The 23,013-nt window shown below is 39.6% G+C and overlaps 2 protein-coding genes across 2 annotated transcripts in view; both read right to left on the bottom strand.

Moving 5' to 3' along the window:
• igsf9a (immunoglobulin superfamily, member 9a) overlaps window positions 1-11,769 on the bottom strand; it is a 54,291-nt gene extending 42,522 nt beyond the window's left edge. The window contains exons 1-3 of the mRNA XM_069161872.1: window positions 11,461-11,769; window positions 3,931-4,025; window positions 3,583-3,783 (exon numbers count right to left, since the gene is read on the bottom strand). Of these exons, the coding sequence (XP_069017973.1) occupies window positions 3,583-3,783; window positions 3,931-3,991 (262 nt within the window). The 5' untranslated portion in view covers window positions 3,992-4,025; window positions 11,461-11,769. The remainder of the gene's footprint in view (window positions 1-3,582; window positions 3,784-3,930; window positions 4,026-11,460) is intronic.
• A 1,552-nt stretch (window positions 11,770-13,321) lies between these two features.
• tmem230a (transmembrane protein 230a) lies at window positions 13,322-21,811 on the bottom strand. The gene is made up of 4 exons (XM_069161858.1): window positions 21,711-21,811; window positions 19,068-19,182; window positions 17,682-17,804; window positions 13,322-14,178 (listed from the first exon to the last, which is right to left on the bottom strand). The coding sequence occupies exons 2-4, from the start codon at window positions 19,167-19,169 to the stop codon at window positions 14,038-14,040; spliced, it is 366 nt and encodes a 121-aa protein (XP_069017959.1). The 5' UTR covers window positions 19,170-19,182; window positions 21,711-21,811; the 3' UTR covers window positions 13,322-14,037.
• Between the last annotated feature and the right edge of the window lie 1,202 nt (window positions 21,812-23,013).

Raw genomic sequence — 23,013 nt, 5'->3', positions numbered from 1 at the left:
TTCTCATGTTTTCAACCTGGATCCTAAATTCTTAAAGACGCCTAACACTCAAACATGTGCTTGCCTTCTTGTTCCTACAGTTCTTTGAGCGTCACTGTTCCCTCTGCACTTTGTACAGATTTTAAAACCTCCCTAACCAGACCAGTGATGACACGTTTAACCGTACGTCTTCACTTCACCGCTGGTTGTCGAGGTGGTGTCCCGCTAACAATGTGGGCTTCACTGACAATTGGAATACTTTCTGGGGAAAACCTGGTCTGATCCGGAGAGATGGCATCCATCCTGCTTTGGATGGTGCAGCTCTTAGCCATGCTCTTAGCCATGCAGCCATGTCTCTTAATAGCCCTAAAACCTGACATCCAGGGTTGAGGCTAGGATGCAGAGTTGCAATCTTACACGCTCCTCTGCAGCTTCTTTAGAGCTGTCACTCACCCAAAACATTCAACATCCTATAGAGGTTGTGTCTGTACCCAGACCACCTATATTTAAAAAAAAACTCAAGAAAAGATGTATCAATAAAAAAGGTAATAAAAATTGATCCTACCAAATTAATGGATCAAAAAAATCTGACAATTAAAAGCGGACTATTAAATATCAGATCTCTCTGGTCTAAATCTCTGTTAGTAAATGACTTGATAACTGATCATCAGATTGATTTACTCTGTCTCACAGAGACCTGGCTGCAACAGGAAGAATATGTTAGTATTGATGAAGCAACTCCTCCCAGTCATATTAATTATCATATTCCTAGAGATTCAGGCTGAGGAGGAGGAGTGGGCAATCTCCCACTCAAGTTTATCAATTAATCCAAGGCAGAAATTTAGTGATAAATCATTTGACAGTCTGACTCTTTGTCTCTCACCCAAACTGGAAAGCACAGAAACCGATTCTATTTGTTGTTGTTTATCTCCCACCTGGTCCTTATTCAGAGTTTCTAACTGAATTATCTGACTTTTTATCAGATTTAGTGCTGAGTTCAGATAAAGTGATGATAGTGGGAGACTTTAACATTCATGTTGACGTGGACAACGACAGCCTCAGTTCTACTTTTAGCTCATTATTAGATTCTATAGACTTTTCTCAGAATGTAAATAAACCCACTCACTGTGGTAATCACACCCTCGATCTGGTTCTGTCAAGGAAACTGAAAATGTAATTGTATTTCCTCAAAACCCTGTTTTGTCAGACCACTTCTTATTCACATTTGAAGTTATAATAATGGACTACACAGCATGTGGGAATAAATCCCACTACAGTAGATGTCTGACAGATGATGCTGTGGCCAAGTTTAAGGAAGCAGTTACATGCTTATCCTCTTCGGTGCCGTGTGTTAAAGCAGCGAAAGGCATCTACGTTGATCTTAGTCCCACACAAGTGGATCATCTGGTAGAAAACACTGCAGTATCTCTGCTACAACTCTAGATGATGTCGCCCCTCTGAAGAAGAGAGTAATGAATCAGAGGAAGTTGTCTCCATGGTACAACTCAGAACTACGCTCTGCTAGACAGGCGACTAGAAAGCTGGAAAGGAAATGGCGTTCCATTAATTTAGAAGAATTTCACCTGGCCTGGAAGGATAGTCTAATATTATATAAAAAAGCTCTTCGTAAGGCCAGAACTTTATATTGTTCATCATTAATAGAGGACAACAAGAACAACCCCAGGTTTCTTTTCAGCACTGTAGCAGGCTGACAAAGAGTCACAGTTCTGTTGAGCCCTCTATTCCTTCAGCTCTCAGCAGTAATGACTTCATCAACTTCTTTACTAATAAAATTCTTACTATTAGGGAGAGAATCGGGCCGACCCTTCCTGCCACCATCACTGATGTGATGTTAAGCACAGCAGCCCTGAAAGCAACTGTAGGACCAGATGTAAACTTGGAACGTTTCTCTCCTGTTGAGCCCTCTGAGTTTACTAGAATTATTTCTTCATCTGGATCCTCTAGCTGTCTGTTAGATCTCATCCCAACTCAACTTTTTAAGGAAGTCTTCCCTTTAATTAGTACTTCCATATTAGATCAGATCAACCTATCTATTGTAACCGGCTATGTACCGCAGGCTTTTAAAGTGGCTGTAATTAAACCTTTACTTAAAAAGCTGACTTGAACCAGCTGTTTTAGGAAACTACAGACCAATTTCCAACCTGACGTTTATTTCTAAAATCCTTGAAAAAGTTGTTGCAAATCAACTTTGTGATCATTTACAAAGGAATGATCTGTTTGAAGATTTTCAGTCAGGCTTTAGAGTTTATCATAGCACAGAAACAGCTCTGGTGTAAGTTACTAACAACCTTTTAATAGCCTCAGATAATGAACTCGTCTCTGTACTTGTTCTTCTAGACCTCAGTGCTGCTTTTGATACGATTGATCATACGATCTTATTACAGAGATTAGAAGACGTTATGAGGATTAAAGGAACTGCATTAGACTGGTTCAAATCCTACTTATCAGATAGATTCCAGTTTGTTCATATCAACAATGAATCTTCCAGACAAACAAGAGTTAGTTATGGGGTTCCATAAGGCTCAGTGTTAGGCCCAATACTTTTTACTTTGTACATGCTTCCATTAGGAGATGTCATCAGGAAGCACTGCATCAACTTCCATTGTTATGCAGATGACACTCAGCTATATCGTTCTATAAAATTAGATGAAACTAATCAGTTAGTAAAACTTGAAGCCTGTCTAAAAGACATAAAGGCCTGGATGACCAAAAACAAAGTTATTGTCCTTGGTCCTAAACACCTCAGAAACTCTTTCTGTAATCACTTAGTTACTCTAGATGATGTTGTCTTGGACTTTAATGTGTTAAGTGCCATGAAATAACCTGTGTTGTGATTTGGCGCTATATAAGTAAAATTGAATTGACAATTGAATTGAATTGACAATTGAATAGAATTGAATAGAATTGAATTGAATTGAATTGAATTGAATTGAATTGAATTGAATTGAATTGAATTGAATTGAATTGAATTGAATTGAATTGAATTGAATTGAATTGAAACCACAAAGCCATTTTCACATTCATCTGCTGTGAAGTGTATCTTTACTTACTACAAGTTGAATTTTAAGGGGCGGGCCTAAGAGCATGATTTGTGACATTACAACAAGCTTGGAAGCCAGTCCTGGCCGATTCAATTTACATAAGTATGTTGTGGAAACCTGAAGCCTCTGGAGCAAGAATGTAAAGTAAAGAGAAGAGGTTTAAGTTTAGAAAATAAATATACTAGAATATTCGTGGAATTATTGATTAGAGTGAAGGACTGATCTCCTTTTAATAATTTTTTTCAAGATAATAATTTTTTTGGGCAAAAACCCATCTTTCTGGCATTTTTTAGAAGTAAAGTAGCTCCTACACTGTTCAACTTTACTTTCCACACAGAAGTGAAGAAGCTACTGAGATCTTAGCCATATAAAACAAAGCCTGGTTTAAACATAACTACAACACATACATTGGTAGCAGGGATGTACAGTAAAGAAATATGCTGCTTCAGACAACGGCAGCCAATTATAGCACAGTGTACACTAGGGACGTGTGCAACGTTACAAGTTAGATAGGTTACTCAGAGAGATGATCGATGCTCACCCTCATATTGTGGATGGACACGAGGTGCGTAGGATCCAAATTTAATCAGGACAGGAATGTCAAGTCCCTGTCGAACCCATTCCACCACATGTAGGGACACAGAGGACACAGCCGCTGGGTCTGATGGTGGAAAAGCACACTCCAGCTCCACCAAGCCTCCGACCTTTCCACGCGCCTCTGACCTCACACCTTCAATGGTCACTGTTAGGTTTATCAAAGCAAAATGAGAGATTAGTTTCAGTTAGTTTACTGTTAGATAAAATCATGATGAATATGTGTTGTGCAAATAGCTTAAAGTATATGGTGGGTTGCAAAATAGCTTTCCAATCAAACGAAGGAGATACTTACAAAAGTAGCAAATAACTGCCACCACAGTGAAAGTCTGCAAATCTGATCTCGCTGACCCCATATCTGTCACTCATACAACCTGCAGCATGTTCAATCTGTTGGCAAAAGAGACACAATTGTCATAATCACATTACTTCCTTGGCTGCGCACAAGAAGACAGCCATCTGTGACAGATTTCCAAACTAAAAAGGCTATAACAGAGCTGCCACTTTTGTCATAATTTCACAGACGGGGGAGAGCAGCGTTCAGATTTTTATACAGCTTTCCAATAACTGGAATTCATCCCACATCATTACACAAATGGGCAGAGCAGCCTCGGCAGCCAAAAAACTCCCTGGCCCTATATCCTTTTCTGAAAGTAAATGTCATGAATGGCAAATAAATCGTTGGGGAGTCACGTGCGGAGCGACATCTAAGTGTTTTATTTAGAGCACATCAATGAAGACATTTGGCTCGAGCAACCGGGAGAATGAGCACTCAAAGACAGAGATAAGCTGAGCTGATGATGGGAGCGTGGGCATCAAAGAGTGAAACTTAATGTCGAATCACAGCGACTGACTCAAGCCAGTTAAAACAACCCCTGCTCAGATTTCATCAAATATGTAAAGTGAGGAAAATTACATGATTGGTCAGTTTTACATCATGTCATTTTTACTGTCAATGACCTCTTACGGTTGAAACCACCAGCTACTGCATGAAATCCCCCCCCCCCCCCCCCACATGAAAAGAAAGGTCTTCTTTACCATACTGCATTTGTCATGATATCATTCAAAACACCGCTGCTGCTTTTTTAGATGTCAATAAGTGTTGCCAGTAAGAGTCACCAAGTGTCCCCTTGTTCCATGTAAATGCAACGCTAAAGCAGCACCAAAACAAGGTTCACGTAGACTGGCAGAGTGGAGGAACACCCATTTAGATGATTAGCTCGAGTGATATGAACTAACACTGCCTCGACAGCAGCTCCAGGTACAAATACCAATTATCAGGTCAAGTTTGCTAACATTAGCTTAGTAAAAGAGCAATTAAAAGAAATAACACCACAATGGAAAGATGTTCTATTCTGAGTAAAAGTATTAAGAATAATTTTACATAATTATTTTCCTAGGTTTGTTTATATGTTTGTTTGTTTTTTTCCAGGAACAATGCATTTTAATCAATGTCACTGGAAATGTCCCAGTGTTAGCCCAGTGGCTCAACTTCAACAGTTGTCCTTTAACCACATGTCAAATTAAGTTCTAGAGGCAATTTCTTTGTCTAAAAAGTTAAAAAATATATATCTTAGTTACAAATGTAAACTAACAGCTATCATATGCCTGTCTGAAACAACTGTCTAAATAACAGTTTAATTAAAATAAGTAACGATAATAATTTCATTTATAAACACTTTTCACACAAAAAATAAGCCACATAAACATAAATACACAAGTATGCATACCCAAATACATGCAGACACTTAAAAGATAAAAACTCTCAATAAAAGCATTAAAAACCACAGCTGATTGACAGAAATATGAACACTATACCCATCATGGAAATCTGTTTTTGACAATTTATTGTATATAGTGTATTTATAGATATGTTTCACAACTTCTAGGGTAAAAGTACTAGGTCAATTTTAATATATTTGGATGCCCAGATTAAAGAAGTCCTCGCCATTTTGAGTGATCTCTTCACTTCACTTCCTGAACACTCTCTTGTCCCAGAAGCAGCACAGGTCGCATCTGCTGTCCCAAACCATAAGGCTTTTATGGGTTTTTTCATTTCATGGCTGGGGCAAAGTCTGAACTGGAGAAAAACAATTACGCAGGCTGTCAACAGCTGCTGCGCCCGTTCCAACACACTACAATGCTTCAGCAAACAGCACGGCATACACAGATTTTCCACAAAATCAAAGTGAAAGTCAAAAGAAGTCCTCAATCTGCAGCACGTCTGCTGATCAGTGTCTATTCTAGCGTCAACACTCATATTTCTGCCCGTCACCCACTTCTGCTGAGAGTGAGCCAGGCAAGCCAAGGTAAAGCTTCAGCATTATGATTCTGTTGCTTCTCTTCTTCACACAGCAAGCGAGGATGAAAGAACATGCACACAGTCAAATTAAGACTGCCTGTTGCCATGACTAAGCTTTCCCGTTTGGCTCCTAATGAACAGATGCTCAGCATCTTCTGCTTGTCCTTTATCGACTGCCTCTTGTTAAGAATGGAGATAAGGATGGAATATCCAGCAATGACATTCATCATATCACAGATTAAAGAAATATCACCAGACACTTCTACCCTGCACTGAGTGTCCAAATACAGACAGCTACAGATGAATACAAATGTTGTTTATAGTTTTATTGCTTTGGAAAGGTAAGACTTATTTGTGTGTCTGGTGAAATAGCAAGGCAATAACGTGGATCAACACTGGTGGCAAAAAAAAACACAAAAAAAAACTGTCGTAGAGAGGAAGAGAGGACAGTGAGGCAAACACAGCAAGAAGAAAGATGAGAGGCAAAAAAAAAATCTCATTAAGCTGCAGGACATTTTCTGTCATTAAAATCGGAACCAAAAACTCAGAGAGCTGCCAAGCAAACCGGCCGGCACAGGTGAAACTCTCAGCCCTGGTAACACAGATGGTCTCTAGACGCTTCCCTCACACAAATTCTCCTCTGACATTGAGGATGTGCATAAACATGAGCACAGTGACAGCACAGCACTCCGGAAAATGTTTAAAGCTGTAATAAATGAGCCAGTAGCTCACGAAAGAAAGCACCCCGTCTCACGCAGATTTATCAGCCGACAGAAATAGAAATGTCAGTGACAGGCGTGCTGTTGAAATTCTGTGTTGTTGCCGTTTTAATCTACATAAGGAGAGAAATGGGGACCAGCTGATTAATCATGACCGAGGCACAGTAACAGATTTATCAACAGCTCTGCCTCCTCTTACCCCAGCACACTAAAAAAAAACTAAGATAAAGGGGCTCCTACACAAATGTTTTCTGATCAAATTCTGTTTCTTTCCCGTGGGTTTTTATGGGTCTAAACTCCAAATATGTCCTTTGTAATGTTCCAGGTATTGATTTAGACAGCTACAGGTGCTCTATCCCTTCGGGAATACCAAACCCAGGGTATTTGTTCAGTTGGTTAGGACTGTTTCAAGGCTGTTTGTATCTGCCAGCGAGCTAAATTGGACATTAACCTCTGACCAGAGCGCAAGTAAAATGGGGGGGGGGGGGGGGGGGGGGGGGGGTGTTATGTGCTATGACCTAAAGAGGTAAAAAAGTACACTCAACAAAAAATGGTGGTTTTATATTTGAACAACCATGCAAATACATCTGACAGTCCACTAAAGGGTAGCGTCTAATAGTTTTTCTCACTGCGGTGGAAACAAGCGGCAACCAACAGTGACGTCACCCATTGGTTTGTGAACGGCCGTTATGAAGCCTCGAGTTCAGATTTTGGCCGGCGCCATCTTGCTATTCCCGAGCAGTTTGGCGCCAGCAGCCAGGATGGGAGAAGGAAACATGGATTTCTTTAAAGCAGAGGGACTCCAGCCTTTTTCCTGTGAGAGCTTTAAATCAATGTAGTTTTAGTGCGTAACCATGTGGTTTTGTATTCTTAACCCGAACCATGTGCATTTGTTTTTCTTAACCCAACCTTTAAGAAAGTACAAGGGGGGGGGGGGGGGGGGGGGGGGGGGGCTTAGATCGAATTGCTAATACCAGCATACTAGCATGCTCACAATTACAATGTTAACATGGTGCAGGTATGATTTCCATGTTACTGAACACATTAAGCAGTCATGCAAGCAGCCTCCCAGTTTGACAACTTAAATATATTAATATTAGGCTTTTGCATTGAAAGAGCTCAGTGTCAGACAAGGTAAAGTAAAAATATAAGCCTTGAAAGGAAAAATGAGAATAACTTCAAGTATTTCTGAAAGACTTGAGAATGACTCCAAGTTTACTTTTCAAGACTTTAATGTGCTCTTAAGATGATCTATAACCTTCAATAAAACTCACACATTGAATTGTATGTTCAGCATCGTCCAATAACGTTTTCTACAATACCCTAGTTCCTCTTTGTCAGTCTCATCAGTGAGATGTTCAAGATGGTTCTTGACAAGCACTTTTTTCTAAAGACTTTTCAAACCTGCATTTCTGAGCTCTGTTACAGCTGGCATGTATTTGAAATGTCATGTCATTGGAGTGAAAAAGGCTGTTCATCAAATTGCTTTTGCCTACCCCCACGTTAGTGATGGTTATTGTGATTAAGTTCCTTCAGAACATAAACTCTTCTCCACAAGGTTCCTACATTATTTGGTCTGCACCCTGTAAAATCGACATTTGGGTTTTTCGTGGTTTGGCCTATTTTTAAATTCAAACACACACTTTACATCACAATAGGGACTCTCTGCGAAGCTTGGTTTGATGTGCACTTAAGAGAAAATAGAACAGATTGAAAAGGGAAGAGAAAAAAGGGGGAAAAAATAAAGAGTTTTCCACTGTGTGGGTACTGCATATCTACACTTAGGGCCTGATTTACTAAGATCTCAAATAAAGGGTACTGAATTGCATGTTTTTTCCAAAAGTTTGCACATTTATTTTGCACCCATCATTTTGCAGGTGATTTATTTAAGAGTAATTGCGTTACTGATATCAGGTGCAAATCGCTGTATTTAAATGAGGGGTTTGCGTGTGTTAAAGTGATTCCAGCAATGGAAAACAGCGCAACTGCAAAAGGAAAAGGAAATCTGATCCCATTGAAATTAAATTTGGGACAGCGCACCTGAATAACGGGACTGGGCGGGATATCCAAGCAGCGATACGCTGGAACGACCCAGAGGCAGGACAACGCTGAGTCGTAAGAAGTTTTGACATTGCTGGTATTTCGTGGCTCCTCCTTGTTGTTGGCTGTCAATCATCATTCAGTTCATTCAATAACTCAGAAATGTCATCGCTGGACAAATGATACGTCTGAATAATTTTTCATTCTAACATCTCCAAAAAAAAATTCCACGGGTGTAAAAACACGTTCTCAACGTATTCTTTAGTTTTCCTGCGTCTCCTTCACACCACAATAATAAGAGCAGCCGTCTCTCCAGATTTGCACATCTGATTAAACCGTTCCTTTCAGTCGTACTAAAATACACAACAATCACTTCTCCTGAGTGGATTTTGCACGTGATTTTACACACGCATCCCTTTAGTAAATCAGGCCCCAAGAGTACAAATATTGGGCATCATTCCTATGAATCCCGGGGAATGCCACAATCTTTTGTTGATTCAATCCACTAAATGTGGAGTTACAGCCCTAACTCTAGTCCTAAATCAAGTTGAAGTCATAAACTTTATCTTCCAAGTCCTAGACAAGCGATCATAAACCAAATTCACTGTTTAAACAGACAACCACTCAGTAGAGTGAAAAAAGGTCCTGATAAATATCATCTTTTAAAGTTGATTAAAAAAAAGTGACTATTTCATTCCGATTTTGAGCAATTATTTGTGATTTCAGAATGTTTTGCAGGCTGCTGTCTGTATTTTGCTGTCAATAGTAGAGTCTTTAGATGTGAATCAAATAACACGAGGCATCATCTGTTGTCTATATGCTGCTCTGCACTGCCAAAAGCACCTCTCTTCATAGCTCATGCAACGTGACTGGCTGCTGTTGAACTGATTCAAAGCATAGCTGTTGATAGGAAATGGAGAGATTTGATGAGATAGTGTTTAATCTTTGGGTTTGGGGAGGATTTTATCGTTCCGAGTCAAAAGGCTAAACCCTGAGTAAAACTTGAATCTTGGTGTCATGTTAAGGTCTTTTTTCTTGTTTTTCATCAGGTCTAAAGATCAGATCAGTTTTATGACTCTGAGTCTGATGCTGAGGAGTCCAAGTCATGTGGCTCGAGGCCACAAACTTGGCAGCGTAAACACGGCTGAAACTCAGCAGCTGAAGGTGCATCCTGTCTCAAGTAGTGCCCAATGTGTTTTAATAAAGCGTAACTCCCCTTTAAATTAAAGGCCATGAAAACGTATTTATTAAATCAGCTATTTATTTATTTATTGTTTTGATAAATGACAGCTCCGACATGAACTATTTTCTGCCGGAGTTACAAACATGTTGGATGTTACACACTATTTTTTTTGTTGTTGCTTGAAGTGGGTGGGGCTCAGCCAGGGAAGAAGTGATGTCGGATACATCCATGCACCAATCAGGATGTAGCAACATTTGAATTTGGCTATTTTATCAGCTGCCTTTATGACTGTTAAACTCTTAATAAATAATACACAAAGATGTTTTTACCTACCTAATAGGACAACACCCATTCATTTTACATTTCTGACTGTTTTCCAACATTGTGGACAGGTGCTGGTTTCCATTCAGTTTATTTATTGTGGGAAATCAATTTAGGGATATGTTTTGGAGTTGAGGGATTTGGGTCATCATCTTTCTTTTGATACTTTGGCAGGTACGTCAGGCTTTTGAAAAGAGTTACTGGAATAAACACTGCTATAAGATTAATAGTGGAAAGAGTGACACTTTTCACTTCATTGTACTTCAGGTATCAACTCTGAAGCATTTACTGCATCTGTACAATTGTAGTAGCACCAGGCCCATCCTTGTCCTTCACAACAACAAAAAAACAACAACAGGCTAAATCAATTTCCACTCAGCTCCCCGTGATGATGTAAACTTTATGGAAGAATATTCTATTATGGGAAACTGCGCCCATCTGGCGCCTCAGCGGACTCAATCAAACCTGAAATAGAATTTGAAATCATTAAATGAAGCTTGTCTGGGAAAGTTGTGAGAATATTTCTCCCATAATCGGTGAAATAAAGATAGACTCAAAGTAAATAGCGCAAAAAAAAATGAGAGTTTATATTCTGAGTCTGACTCTATTTTGCACTGTTGTTTGGGAGATAAAACCTTGTTATAGAAGAGGGTAAAAAGTGAAACACAGATCAAACTTTGCTCCTCTGAACCATCTGATTAAAAACATTTTTTTCAAACAGCACTTTTATCAGTATTAATAGATCTACATGAAGCTGTCGTTTGTATTCCTACATTTTTAAGGCATTGAATATTATTCTATTTGATAGGAAAGGATAGAGACAGCACCTGGCAACTTTTTGAAGCAAAGTTTCCATTTACCAGACATCCCCTGTTTTTTCTGTGATGCTGTGCCTAATAATATGCAACAAAGACTGTCATAGCAAATTAAAACGATGGCTACGGGAGGAAAAACAACACGGGCCACATAAATAATAAAACCATACCCAAGTTGGTCATGGGATATGGCTGCTCCCTCGTTCAAAGTTTCTGTCAGTCTCACTTTGCACATTGGTAATGAAAATCCCACCATAGAAACTTCATTACTGACGTTTAAATGCATGACACAGTTCAGAGGACTGAGGAAATTTCGCACTCCCCAGAATGAGCTCGGAGCATTCATTTCTCATCCTTTCAAAGCTGCTGAAAGTCGGGAACACTTTCAGAATCATAAACATCTCGTCTTTTTTTTGTTCTTTTTTTTTTTGTAACCTTATCGTACCTGTAGCTCGGTTCGTGACGTCCGCTGGTGGATCTCCGCTGTTTTTTTTTTTTAAAAACACATCCTGCGCTTGTTTCCTTATTAGTCCAACTCGTGCGTCAGTGTGTGGACCCAGGTCACTGAATGGTGAACTAAAAGCGGGCCTTCTTCCTTTCTTGGTGCCGTCGGACGGAAACTACCTGAAATATGAGCGTTTTCGTTCTTATGTCTTTTTTTTCTTTCTTTTTTTAAAGCCAACCGGCAACAGGTGTTCATTTCACGTACAGGTGACAGTGAGACATCGACGCACCCTGCAGCACCCTGGCTCAGTCCAACCCTCCTCCTCCTCCTGCTCCTCTTCCTCCCCCGCCTCCCGCTGCTCGCTCCTGTTTCCTTGTTCTGTTCAAAAGAACCACATGAAAGTAAACTTACACGTCACAGTCCCACAAGCCCTTGATGTCGGAGCCAATGATGATTTAATGAAAGAGTTTGTTTGCGCAGGCAGAGCATGAAATTATGTGTGTTTTTTTTAGCCTTTAATCCCCTTGATGGCATCCAGTTTAGCGGTAACCACAAGAGGGTGTTCTTTTCCTGGTGTTGGTGGCCAAACACGGAGAGAAGATCCATCTGTTAGATCTGCGACAAACATTCAGATTCTTTACTTATCTAAAAGTATGAATACTACACTGTGGGAAATACTTCACTGCAAGTTTAAGTCCTACATTCAAAACCTTACTTGAATGTGTAAGTATAAGTATGTAAACTGCCAAAAGTAAAAGTACACACAATGCAGTAAATACTCCCTGACAGTGTTTTACTTTAATGTTTCTGGATTAATATTCCAGTTAAATTATTGTACATTACTGCAGTAATTATTTAAGGTTGTGCTTGTATTAACTACTTTATGTACAGTTGATTGGTTGATTCAACAGTAATGCATCCTATTCAATAACATTATATGATGTATGGTTTCAACAAGCCAAACAAACTCACAACCCAACTTTCAAATAGTTTAATTATCTTAAAACATTTTTTTAATTTTTTTCTTAGTCAATAAAGTAACATATAATTCTTCTATTTGTCAGAAAAATTTAAATTAAAAAAATCACCGAAAGATACATGGTTTTCATCCGACAGGAACAGTATGAAAAACTATTCTAAAAAGTAACTAAATCTGTCAGACAAGTTTAGAGTGATAAAAAGACAATATTACAATATCGGCTCCTGATGTTTAGTGGAGTAGAAGTATAACTCTATCGTAGAGTGCAAATACTTCAAATGTGTACATAAGTACAGTACTTGAGTGACTGTATTGGAGACAAAACAGACAAATGTGTGTTCCTAATAAAGTAATGAAAGTGGTTTCTAAGTATGTGCATATGTCACTCCTCTGTTAATAAATTTAAAAAAAAAACCACAGATTAAAACTGCTCTTTGTAATTCCCAGTTTTTGTGTTTTTTCTCAACAAAAGCACCTTTAATCTCTGTTAAGTGAAGAAAAGTCAACAATCCGATGATACAGAAGTTCTTCTCCAAACTATTTTTTTTTTTTTTTTTTAAATCCATCACTCTAGAAATAGTTATTTATGCAGTGTCTTCCTTTTTATTCTTTATTCTTGCTTTTTATCAAGACAACACCCTTCAAACGTAGAAAGGACGTACTGGATCAGTGTATTGTCTTCTGTTGTTTTGTGAGTTTGTGAAACATCCCGACCTTTTCTTGTTTATTTGATATGTGTCATAAAGTTATTTGTTGAAGGGATGGTTTGATTCGTAGTTTATTTCCATAGTCTTTCGTCACAATCACACCTCAGAGGACTGCAGAGGATGTAATCCAACTGCAACCAACAACCACGGAGGAAAAAAGAACATCAAACTCTACTTCAAATTTAAAGTTTTATTTCTTTCTTTTTTTTTTTTTCAAGCAAGTGTATTTAAAAATACATCTTTCTTAAATATTTAAAACCAAATGAATATACACAAACAGTAATACTTTACATTTAAAAATGAACTGCACTTCAAAAAAGCAATCAACCTTGATTTTCGAATCCTTCAGAAGAAATATAAATTCCCCTGTTTTCATGATAGATTACGGTAATACATGTATCATATCATCTATCTGTTTATTTAAGATACAGTGTGAAAGTAGTGTGCACAGAGCACAGAGATTCTCAGTCCTGGACTTAAAGCAGTAAATTAAAGGCATCTGTAATGACTCACCACTCATTAAGGTTTCTTAAATGTGTGGCGAGTTGCTCTGGTGTTGCAGGCAAGCTGCTCGTATGACATCCTCTAATCATTAAGTGTGTCACTATTGATAAAGTTTCATTTGTAAAGTCTCTACGGCCCGTCAAGTCTTTGTGTGGAGGGTAATGCAGCCCAGAGCAGAGAACAAACAAGACAGTTATGTAAATAAATCAGCAAAACTGCTGCACTACGCCATCCTGGACGAACACGTCTCCGTGGCAGAATGGTGACAGGACTTAATTTGTTTTTGTGTACATACATTCATAAAGTAAACACCAGGCACCAGTCTCAGGACACAGAGTGTGGCAAAGGCAGAGGATGCTGCAACCGTCGGCAGCTGCCATTACGGGCTCAGTCGCCAAAATCGGGGATGTCGTCATAGGAGTAACCCCGGTAACCCTTGGCGGCAAAGTATGCGATTCTCAAATGGTAAAATCCAGGGAGGAAGACGAGCAGCCCTATGATGATGACAGGAATGGTGCGGTCGGGATGCTGAAACCAGAACAAAGAAGAAAAAAAAAGGAAAACGGATATGAGACTCAAGAGCCACTGATCTACAACACATGTATCACACCCGTTATTATGTCCTTCCACCACGTGTAGATAAACATCATATACTTCTTAATGAGACGCCGCGGGAAGTGGCACGGTACTGTACGGAGCACATTAAAGACCGATGTAGTCATCACGCTTTAACATGCTTATCTCAACATTGCCTGGCAGCGCATCCTCAAAATGAAAAGGGTGTGCAGGCGGCACGCAGACGTGACGACTTCATTCATCTGTCGGAGATCTGGTTTCATGTAAATCATCGGTCACAAGGCAGCGGGAGGCAAAAGGCAGCCGGAGGCAAAAGGCAGCCTCTGTTCAACATCGAAACTCCACCACCAGAGTGCAGTGTTGTGCACAGAGTCACCATGGCCCTCTCACTGGCTTAGGGAGACGCACTGCTGCGTGAACCACAGCAAGGCGTATCATCTTAGTGCTGGATTAAAGGCTTTAAAACATTCCTTTTGTCTTGTGCTCACTGATGGCGTCGGTCTTTGATGGCCTTCATCAGGAGTGTGCTCAGCTGTCAATGAGACAGCTCGGTTGTCATGGTGCGACGCTTACCGCTCGGTCACGTAATATCTGAGCCATCATCCTGAGAAATGAGTAGACCCCTTCCGCTAATAAAGACCAGGTAATGCTGATTAAATCCCCCCCCCCCCCCAAAAAAAAAAAAAAAAGATAGGTTGATAAATTGACTTTATGATATTATTTTTTTTAAGATTAAATCTCGTTTTATCTTCGTTTTTATATCTTTTGCCTTGTTCATTGCTGCTGAGCTGATGAGTTGGGGCGAACTGACCCTTTATTCAGAACAAAAATGAAACACCTAAATTAGCCTCTACTTTAAAAGCGAACAGTTAAGTAGGCAACATTTTCCCTGTATTTGTCACTGCGATGGTTGACTGGTCAACATTTATTTTCATAATATGAACTGCTAAATCCCGTGACACACACACACACACACACACACACACACACACACACACACACACACACACACACCGAAAACAAAAGATTTAAACACATTCTTTCAACCCCAAACTCCTCCTACTTCTTTGCACCAGAACCTGTCTTCTCTCTGTACCTCCATTATCTGTTGCTTGAGCCTTGTGTAATCTTCTGGTATTAGACACGCTATTTTACCTCACGTGGGCTAATTGGCAAGCACAGCAGACGGCTCAGATGCTCTGAAGCTGCCTTCATGTCAGATAACATTTTTTGCAAATATAATCTGCAGACTGGGGGAGGGGGAAAAAAAAACATGCCCACATATAATATGTGCGGGCTCATTTATCTCCCACACGGTGTCGGGGAATTTAAGAAGCAGGAGTTCCACCTCAGTTGGCACGCCCAAGATATAAAATATCAGAATCATTAGGTAAGAGGCAACCACAAAAGTCAGCAAACACAAGAGCAGAGCAGAAAGCTGGCAGCGGGACAATAAAACGTCAGAGCGGTGGTTCAATTCCAGCTATTTAAAGAGCAGATTAACTGCAGCGGGGGCGTTTTTATTGCTGCTTGAGTTGGAATTTTGGATGTTGTGTCGGGTCTCTGAATATGTGTCAAAACTAGGGCTGGGTATCCCCCGCTAGACTTTATCAGTGCAGACTGAAACGTCTTCATAGCACCGAGTACCAAAATGTGTCAAGTACAAAAAGCCTCTTTTGTTTACTTCTCGGATCACATAAATTCTTCACTTTAAATCCGAAGGTTGCAGATTTTAGAGGATTTAATCCAGACAAAGGTTTTCTGTGTTTTACGTTTATGCAACATTTAACATTTCATCACTCTACACCGAAAATATTTTTTTTTTTTTTTTTTTTTTTTTTCTTAGAAACAAAACACATTTATGTGTCGAACAAAATCAGCTAGCGAACATATTGTATCAACAGTAGTATTACACATTTGAAAAAAGCTTCTGCATTCTGGAGGTAGGACTAAACGATATGGATACGATTAAATCTCATGATAAACCAAATACCTCAATATCAATAACGTTGGGCTGAGTATTGGTGCTTTCATAAAATATTTACACAATGAGATTTCTGATGAATATTCATCAGCAATGTGGACAACACTTATGACATATAATGATTTTATGATATCCGCAATCTAAGACAACAAGAAAATATTCAAGCATTAGAGATGCTGTCCTGTGGAGCTGTTTGAAGTCAACAAATCATATGCTGCTTTCAAATGGAGCTGGTGAGGTCGCGGCTTAAGATGCGGGTTCAAATGTGCATTCAAGTGGTTCAGACGTGAGAAAACTGCAGCGAGGAAATAGCACCTAGTGCAGAGGTCTTCAAACGTTTTTCAGGCCAAGGACCCCCAAACTGTTAGAGAGATGGAGCAGGGACCCCTTGCTATATATATTGTATAAAATTGTGTTTTATATTAAACTAGAGGAGTGCTGGAGGCTTGGAGGGAAAGGTCCAGGCTAGTCTCACGCTGTGAGAGAGCTCCTGTGTGTCGCTGAACGTGTCCATTTCTGACTGAAAGATTAACATCTTCTGCCTCCATTTATTCATTCGCTACAATATGTCGGATTCATGTTAATGTGTATTTAAAGACATTTAAATTTGTGGATTTTTTTTTTTTGTGTGTGAAAAAACTTAAAAATTGTCTCATCAACCAAAAATGCCACAGACCCCCCGCAGTACCTGCGCGGACCACCTAGGGGTCGCAGACCCCCTGTTGAAGACCTCTGACCCGGAAGACACGGATGCTAACAATTTAACAAGCGAGATGTCGGGTAACATAATGCAGGAAATGCAAAGGCAAAATGACAGAGGGAAAAGATGAGGCTTCCTCAGGCGTATTTCTAAATTACAAAGAAAAACACTATAGGACTAAAATTACTTTATATGAGCTTAAATTACAGCAAAAAAATCACATCGTCCATGATTTCTGAAAACGTCAGCAAACACAACTCGTGAACTCAGAGCTTTTATACAATTACAATGTTGTGAACACCACAGCAAGGGGGCTTTCAAGGGGACTATTCTCCTGAACACGGTGAACACAACAACCCCCGTTAGAAGGCAGCAGCAGATACAACGTTTTGCAAGTTCACCTGCAGGAGCAACATAAACTGAGATCCATCTTCCAATGAGGAATTACTCTCGGAGCAGACAGGAGGCAGGCAGCTCAGACAGAAGCATTTCGGTCACAAATACATTTCAGGACACTTGTACTCTGGAAACAAGCCTGGCAGGGTATTTACTGTCACGTCTAAGGAGCCAAAACCATTACAGGAAAAAAACATGACACGCTCAACAATAAGCTTTTTGGCAGCAAAACAAGAAATTGTATTTGAGCCTATATGCTGGGGACACATTTCAGCTGCAGTCCCACTTTCTCTTCACTCGGGAGAAAATGTGGACATGGGACCCATCCAATTTTTCATTTGAACAGACTTCATGACACGAACTGACCAAACTCACCTCAACCTTTATGGTTCCTGCCAGAAGAAGAGCCCCAAAGATTATCAGTAAGGATCCAACGAGGAACAGGAATACTGCCAGAGCAATCGCCTTGTACGGGACCTTGGGCGGGCTTTTCTTGAACTGTAAAGTGTTAAGATTGTTGGACAAAACAAAGGGCACTTGCAGTACTTTACTGATATGGTTTGTCATCATCATGTTAGAAATAACAGAAGCTTAGCTGTGGTTGCTGCTTCTATATCTGAATTATTTGAAGTGGGGTTAAATGAGTCAGTTTGGAGAAGCAGGGAGCTGTACCGCCTAAGCTAAACTATGTAGTGTTCCAGTCAGAGTCAGCAAAATGTAATTTAACCACACAGATAAAGGCCTACTTTAACCAAATCAATATCACTAAGTTTATGGAATATTTACAGTACTTGCACTGCTTTACCGTACCATCAGATCGCCCTCTCCCGCGGGAGAACTGCCCTGTGATATCACTCGCTTCAAAGCAACCAGACTCCTTTAAAAAACAGTTCGAACTAAAATTAGCGTATTAAAACACCAACTTCACACAATAACACAAACAAACTGATTGATTGAGGCAGCGATAGATCAGCCATCACCGTGTTCTGTGAGGTCAAATTACTGCCTTTTGTCAAGAGAGTCTGGTCGCTTTGAGGACAGCAACGGGCTGTCTGTATGAAGGTAGAGCGGTGGACCAATCATCGGACACTTAGATCACTATCGTTCCTCTTGCGCATGCAAAGTAGCTATCCTAAAGTAGACTTCCCCGAAGCGGTGTTCTAGGAACTTTGATGGTTTTAGGTTCCTCCAGTGTGGACACAAAGAAGGGGGGGGTACTTCCTCCGACCGTTCTTAGAACTATGAAAAAGTTCCTGCGCTTTGAAAGTGCCTCGAGTGCCCCTACATTGATATAAAAGAATTGCCGGTGGTATGAAAACAAATTTAGTCTTTGTTAAAGTAACACTGAAAGAAACAAAAAGGTTATCTGGCTCCAATCCAATTCAGCTGAGACCGCTGAAATCCACAGACAAAACATGTGGCACGTTCTCCAAGATACCTGGAACAACCTACCTGCCAGTTACCATAAGTACCTGTGTGTAGGTGTACTGAGGAGAACTGGTGGCTCTTTCAAATGCAAATGATGGTCACACTAATTCGAAGTGAACTGATAAGTAAAATGTCTTCTTGGTTTTATTTCTGAAAGCAGCCTCACTTTACTTTTAAAGCCCAGAACTCTTGCACAGCACTTTTTAATGACAGAGGGCTTTAAAACTTTTCCAGGAGATCATCGTTTGGGATTTATCTCAGATTTGCCTGTGGTAGTAAAAGTTCTTCTAATTACCAGCACGTGAACGACCCACAGAGACGTGCATCTCTCACCTGTAAGTCTATGTAACCGTCGTCGTCAGCAGCCAGCCGTGAGTATTTGACCTTGTTGTTGGGCGTTCCAGCAGCCAACATGTTGTTTCTAGTTGCCTTCATTGTGCCATCGGAGCTGTTTGGAAACAGAGATGCAGAGAGGTCATGATCCAAGATAGCTGCATGATTATCTGTCATCTATCAACTGCACTTTTTATCCATATAGGCTGTAGAGTCTTTTGAGCTCAACCACTTAAGCCCAAGGCTCCTTTTTGAAGTTTTCTCCTCGAAAAGCATCCTCAAGTTTAGTCAGTAACAGCAGCAACACTTTAAGGCCACAAAAAGAACCCTGAGCTCTGTGGATGAAAGACATTTGGGAGCAGTGTTGAGTACGTTACTGAAAATTAGTCATTGGTTACCGTTACTAGTTACTTCTTTCAAAAGAAATACAATTACTATATATAAAAGTAATTACTTTTAAAAGACAAAAGTAACAAGCCCACTTAAACATTGTTATTGTAATAACGTTATCAAATCTTTAAAAGTAATTAGTTACATTACTAGTTACTGATGTTGGTAGTGGAATTACAGTACTTCCAACAGTGTTTCGGGAGAATTTTGAAGTACAACGAGTGTCCTTATCACCAGGCCAAAGTGGGATTTGAAAAACTCCAGCGGAATAAGAACAGCCTTACAGCAATGAGTCAGTACCACCGACATTATTGAAACTGTGCTAAAAATTCTCAGCTGCGACTCGACCAAATTTGATGCATCATAAATAAAACACAACAAACGCTGCATCCATTTTAGTCACAGTTGTACCAGGAGATCTCGTCACTGAATATGCCATGCTTCGCAACCTTCAAAAAAAAAAAAAAAAAAAAGTGTGGGTTTCATTTCTATTACAACAACCTCCTGGGTGAAAAGGGGTTAAGGCTGGGCCATGTAGTTTTTATTACCTTGTTGAAAAAAGTACCTGATGAATAAAAGAACATTGATAAAAAAATATATATATATTTAAATCACCTTAAAATGACAGCAGCACTCAGAAATATTACAACTAAGCTTCCATGACTCAAAATCTATCATTGCTGACAGATTCATATCCTCTAACAATATGCTGCCCCACAACCTCGTCATTCGCAAATATGTTTTTTTTAAAAAGGCACACGTTATTTCCACAAGGTCACTTCAACCAACGTCTGATTCAACTTTCCAGTTAACATGCATTTAGTGAAAGGCCACTGAGAGAGAGAGGTTTGGGAAGCCTTTCATTCTTTTTATGTTTACTGCACCTGCCGAGAACAAAGACTGAGTAAATCATTTGAATCTGATTCAAAATGCCTTTCGTAACAAGCCAGCAACAAAATAATTTCAACTGTGACACCTTTATTTCAATCTCCTGCTCTATTTCCAACAACGGGGTTACTGCTTTTATCTACGGTTTCTTGATTTCATTTCACACAAGCAGGCCAGTGTCAATAAAATACGATTTACTAATAAATTTAACAGATTATCACTGCTTCATTGGATGCCTCCACACGCAGAGAAAGAAACAAAGACAAATACTAGAATACCAATCTGCCCCGGAGGGACTCAGAGAAGTGTGACTACACATGTGATCTGATTTTCCTTGAGGCCTAAGTTTTGTTTATGCTGGAGATTTTGGCTCGGTGCATCCTTGCACTCGAGCACTCCCCACGGGAGGCTGAAACCATGAATAAGAATCGCAGTTCCTGCTTCAAAAGACTATGGAGAAGCTTTCAAAGACATCCTGTTATTTTGCAGACAGCTGTCACATCAACTTGCCACGGAGCCTGTGACGAGGGAAGCTCCAGGTTATAGTTACTGTGGAATTGCGGCACTTGCAGCAGCAGGGGAGCGTGGTGGATTTAACTGTAACTGGTGAATAGACCATTTATGGATGGCCTTATACTACCTGAGGAGGAAAAAAAAAAGTATGCAGCTTTGCATTCGTGATAAAACAACAAATATGCGTGTTTATCAGTATTCGTATGGATTGGTTTCAGAGGGAGAGACAGAACCTTTTTTCCAAATAGCTTTTTCAGATTCAGAAGATTGTTGGGATGACTTATTGATTTTCGTTGTTTTCTTTTTCTTTTCTTTTTTTCCAACAACTAATACAGGTCTATAGTGTTTCTACAACAGAACTTCACCGTAGCAGATTGAAGCCTTTTTTTTTTTTTTTGAGGAAGACTGTTTTGTAACGGGGTAGATTGGATTTAGGATGCAGTGGGCGAATATATTCCTCCAATCTTGGCCACCTGGTTTCCCTAAAGACTCGTTTTGAGTATTATTCATAGGTTTTGTATGTGAAACTATATTAGTACTGCGTCATATAAGAAAGGACTTCTGTATTCTCCCCTGAAGTTCACAAACCCTCATGTAACCTACAATCACTGTTACATAAGGCTGTTTACTGAGAAGAGGACATGACGGCATGCAACCGTGCAAACACGTAAAAACAGAGAAGGTAACTGCAAAGTGAAGAGCCACGTTAACGTGCTCTGGTTGTTCAAGCATAACTTGAGCTGTGTAATTATCTGGAGCAACTTTTTTCCGACCAGAAGCAGCGAAACGGAAACTGACCACGCGCGAATGCGCTCGTTTAAAACTCGTTTCTTCTCCTCGTTCTTCTCTTACCTTTATTTGAGGTATAATACAGACAACAAATGTTTCGACGTTGCTCAGACTGCTCCTCGGTGGGACCACATCTACTTTGTTTTCATTGATTAAAAAAAAAAAAAAAAAAAACTACGTCAACTTCCTTCTTGTTTCTATCAAAGCGCATGCGCACACAAATCTCGTGCTGTTCCTTGTCCTGTTGGAAGTTCATTTCTTGTCCCAAGTCGTCCGTCCATACTGGCTGAACTAACCTGGTTAATAATCAGTGCTGCTGTGGGGAAAGGAGAACTCAGGGGTTTGACCAGAGTGATAATAGAAACTCCAGTGTTAAAACGATCATTTAAAAAAAAAAAAGGTCCAACAGGCTGTCAGCAAATAACGTATGAAAAATAGCTTCAATTGTCAATGTAAATGACTAACTAATGCATTATTCTATATGAGTAATTTAATGTTGAAGCAACTTATATATATATATATATATATATATTATAATAATAATTTTGTACAATATTTGAGTAAATGTACTTTCTGGAGTGGCACAGAAGTATCATTATTGCCACTGTTACATAAACAGATTTTAATTGTATGATATTTACATTTTGTTTTCCATCTCTATGTCACACTGCTCCTGAATGTTCCTACTGTCAGTGAAGTACTTGCAGAACTGAGTATTTTCAAGCAAATCGCATTTTTTTTTTCCTTTTCATAAGATCCTATTCAGAAACCAAGAGTTATGAATTAGCCAGTTGTGCATTGTTGTTGTTAAGATTTTGTTGTAAACCCGCTCATATGACATACTATAAGGTTGGGCATCTTTACATGCTGCTAAAACCTGTACAGGTGCTTTCCTTAAAAGCACATCCTCCTTCAGTTTGACCATGTTATTTTTATTTTTCATATATTCATACCATTACATTCCTTTTTATTTGTGGCTTATACAAATGATTTCATTGTAGGCTCTACCACTTCGAGCTTTGGGCTTTTACAGGCAGTGACATTAGAGTGAAAGACATTCCTAATGATTTGGTTGGAGCTGCCCTTCAAACCCACACAAACGTATGTGTATTTTTTTTTATCTGCATAAGAGTGAATAAATGTTCTGCAGATTTTGTGAAACTGTTTAAACTTTAGACCTCATCATCACAGAAGTTACTTTATTTATTGACGTGTGAATGCAAGAGGTAGTTCATCACTGTGCAAGCTCAAATCAGGTGTATTAGGAGGAAGTCTCGTTGGTTACTTGTTATTATGTCATCAAAGCGTCAATCAGCTTTGTTAGACACAGACATTGGGATGTGGAAGTGCTGTAAACATTCATTGA

The sequence above is a fragment of the Embiotoca jacksoni genome, unplaced genomic scaffold (genome assembly GCF_022577435.1).
Source record: "Embiotoca jacksoni isolate LCO1_2020_lvr unplaced genomic scaffold, fEmbJac1.0.p SCAF_10, whole genome shotgun sequence".
In the NCBI taxonomy this organism is placed as follows: Eukaryota; Metazoa; Chordata; class Actinopteri; family Embiotocidae; genus Embiotoca; species Embiotoca jacksoni.
This window is presented reverse-complemented; position numbering and strand designations above follow the sequence as displayed.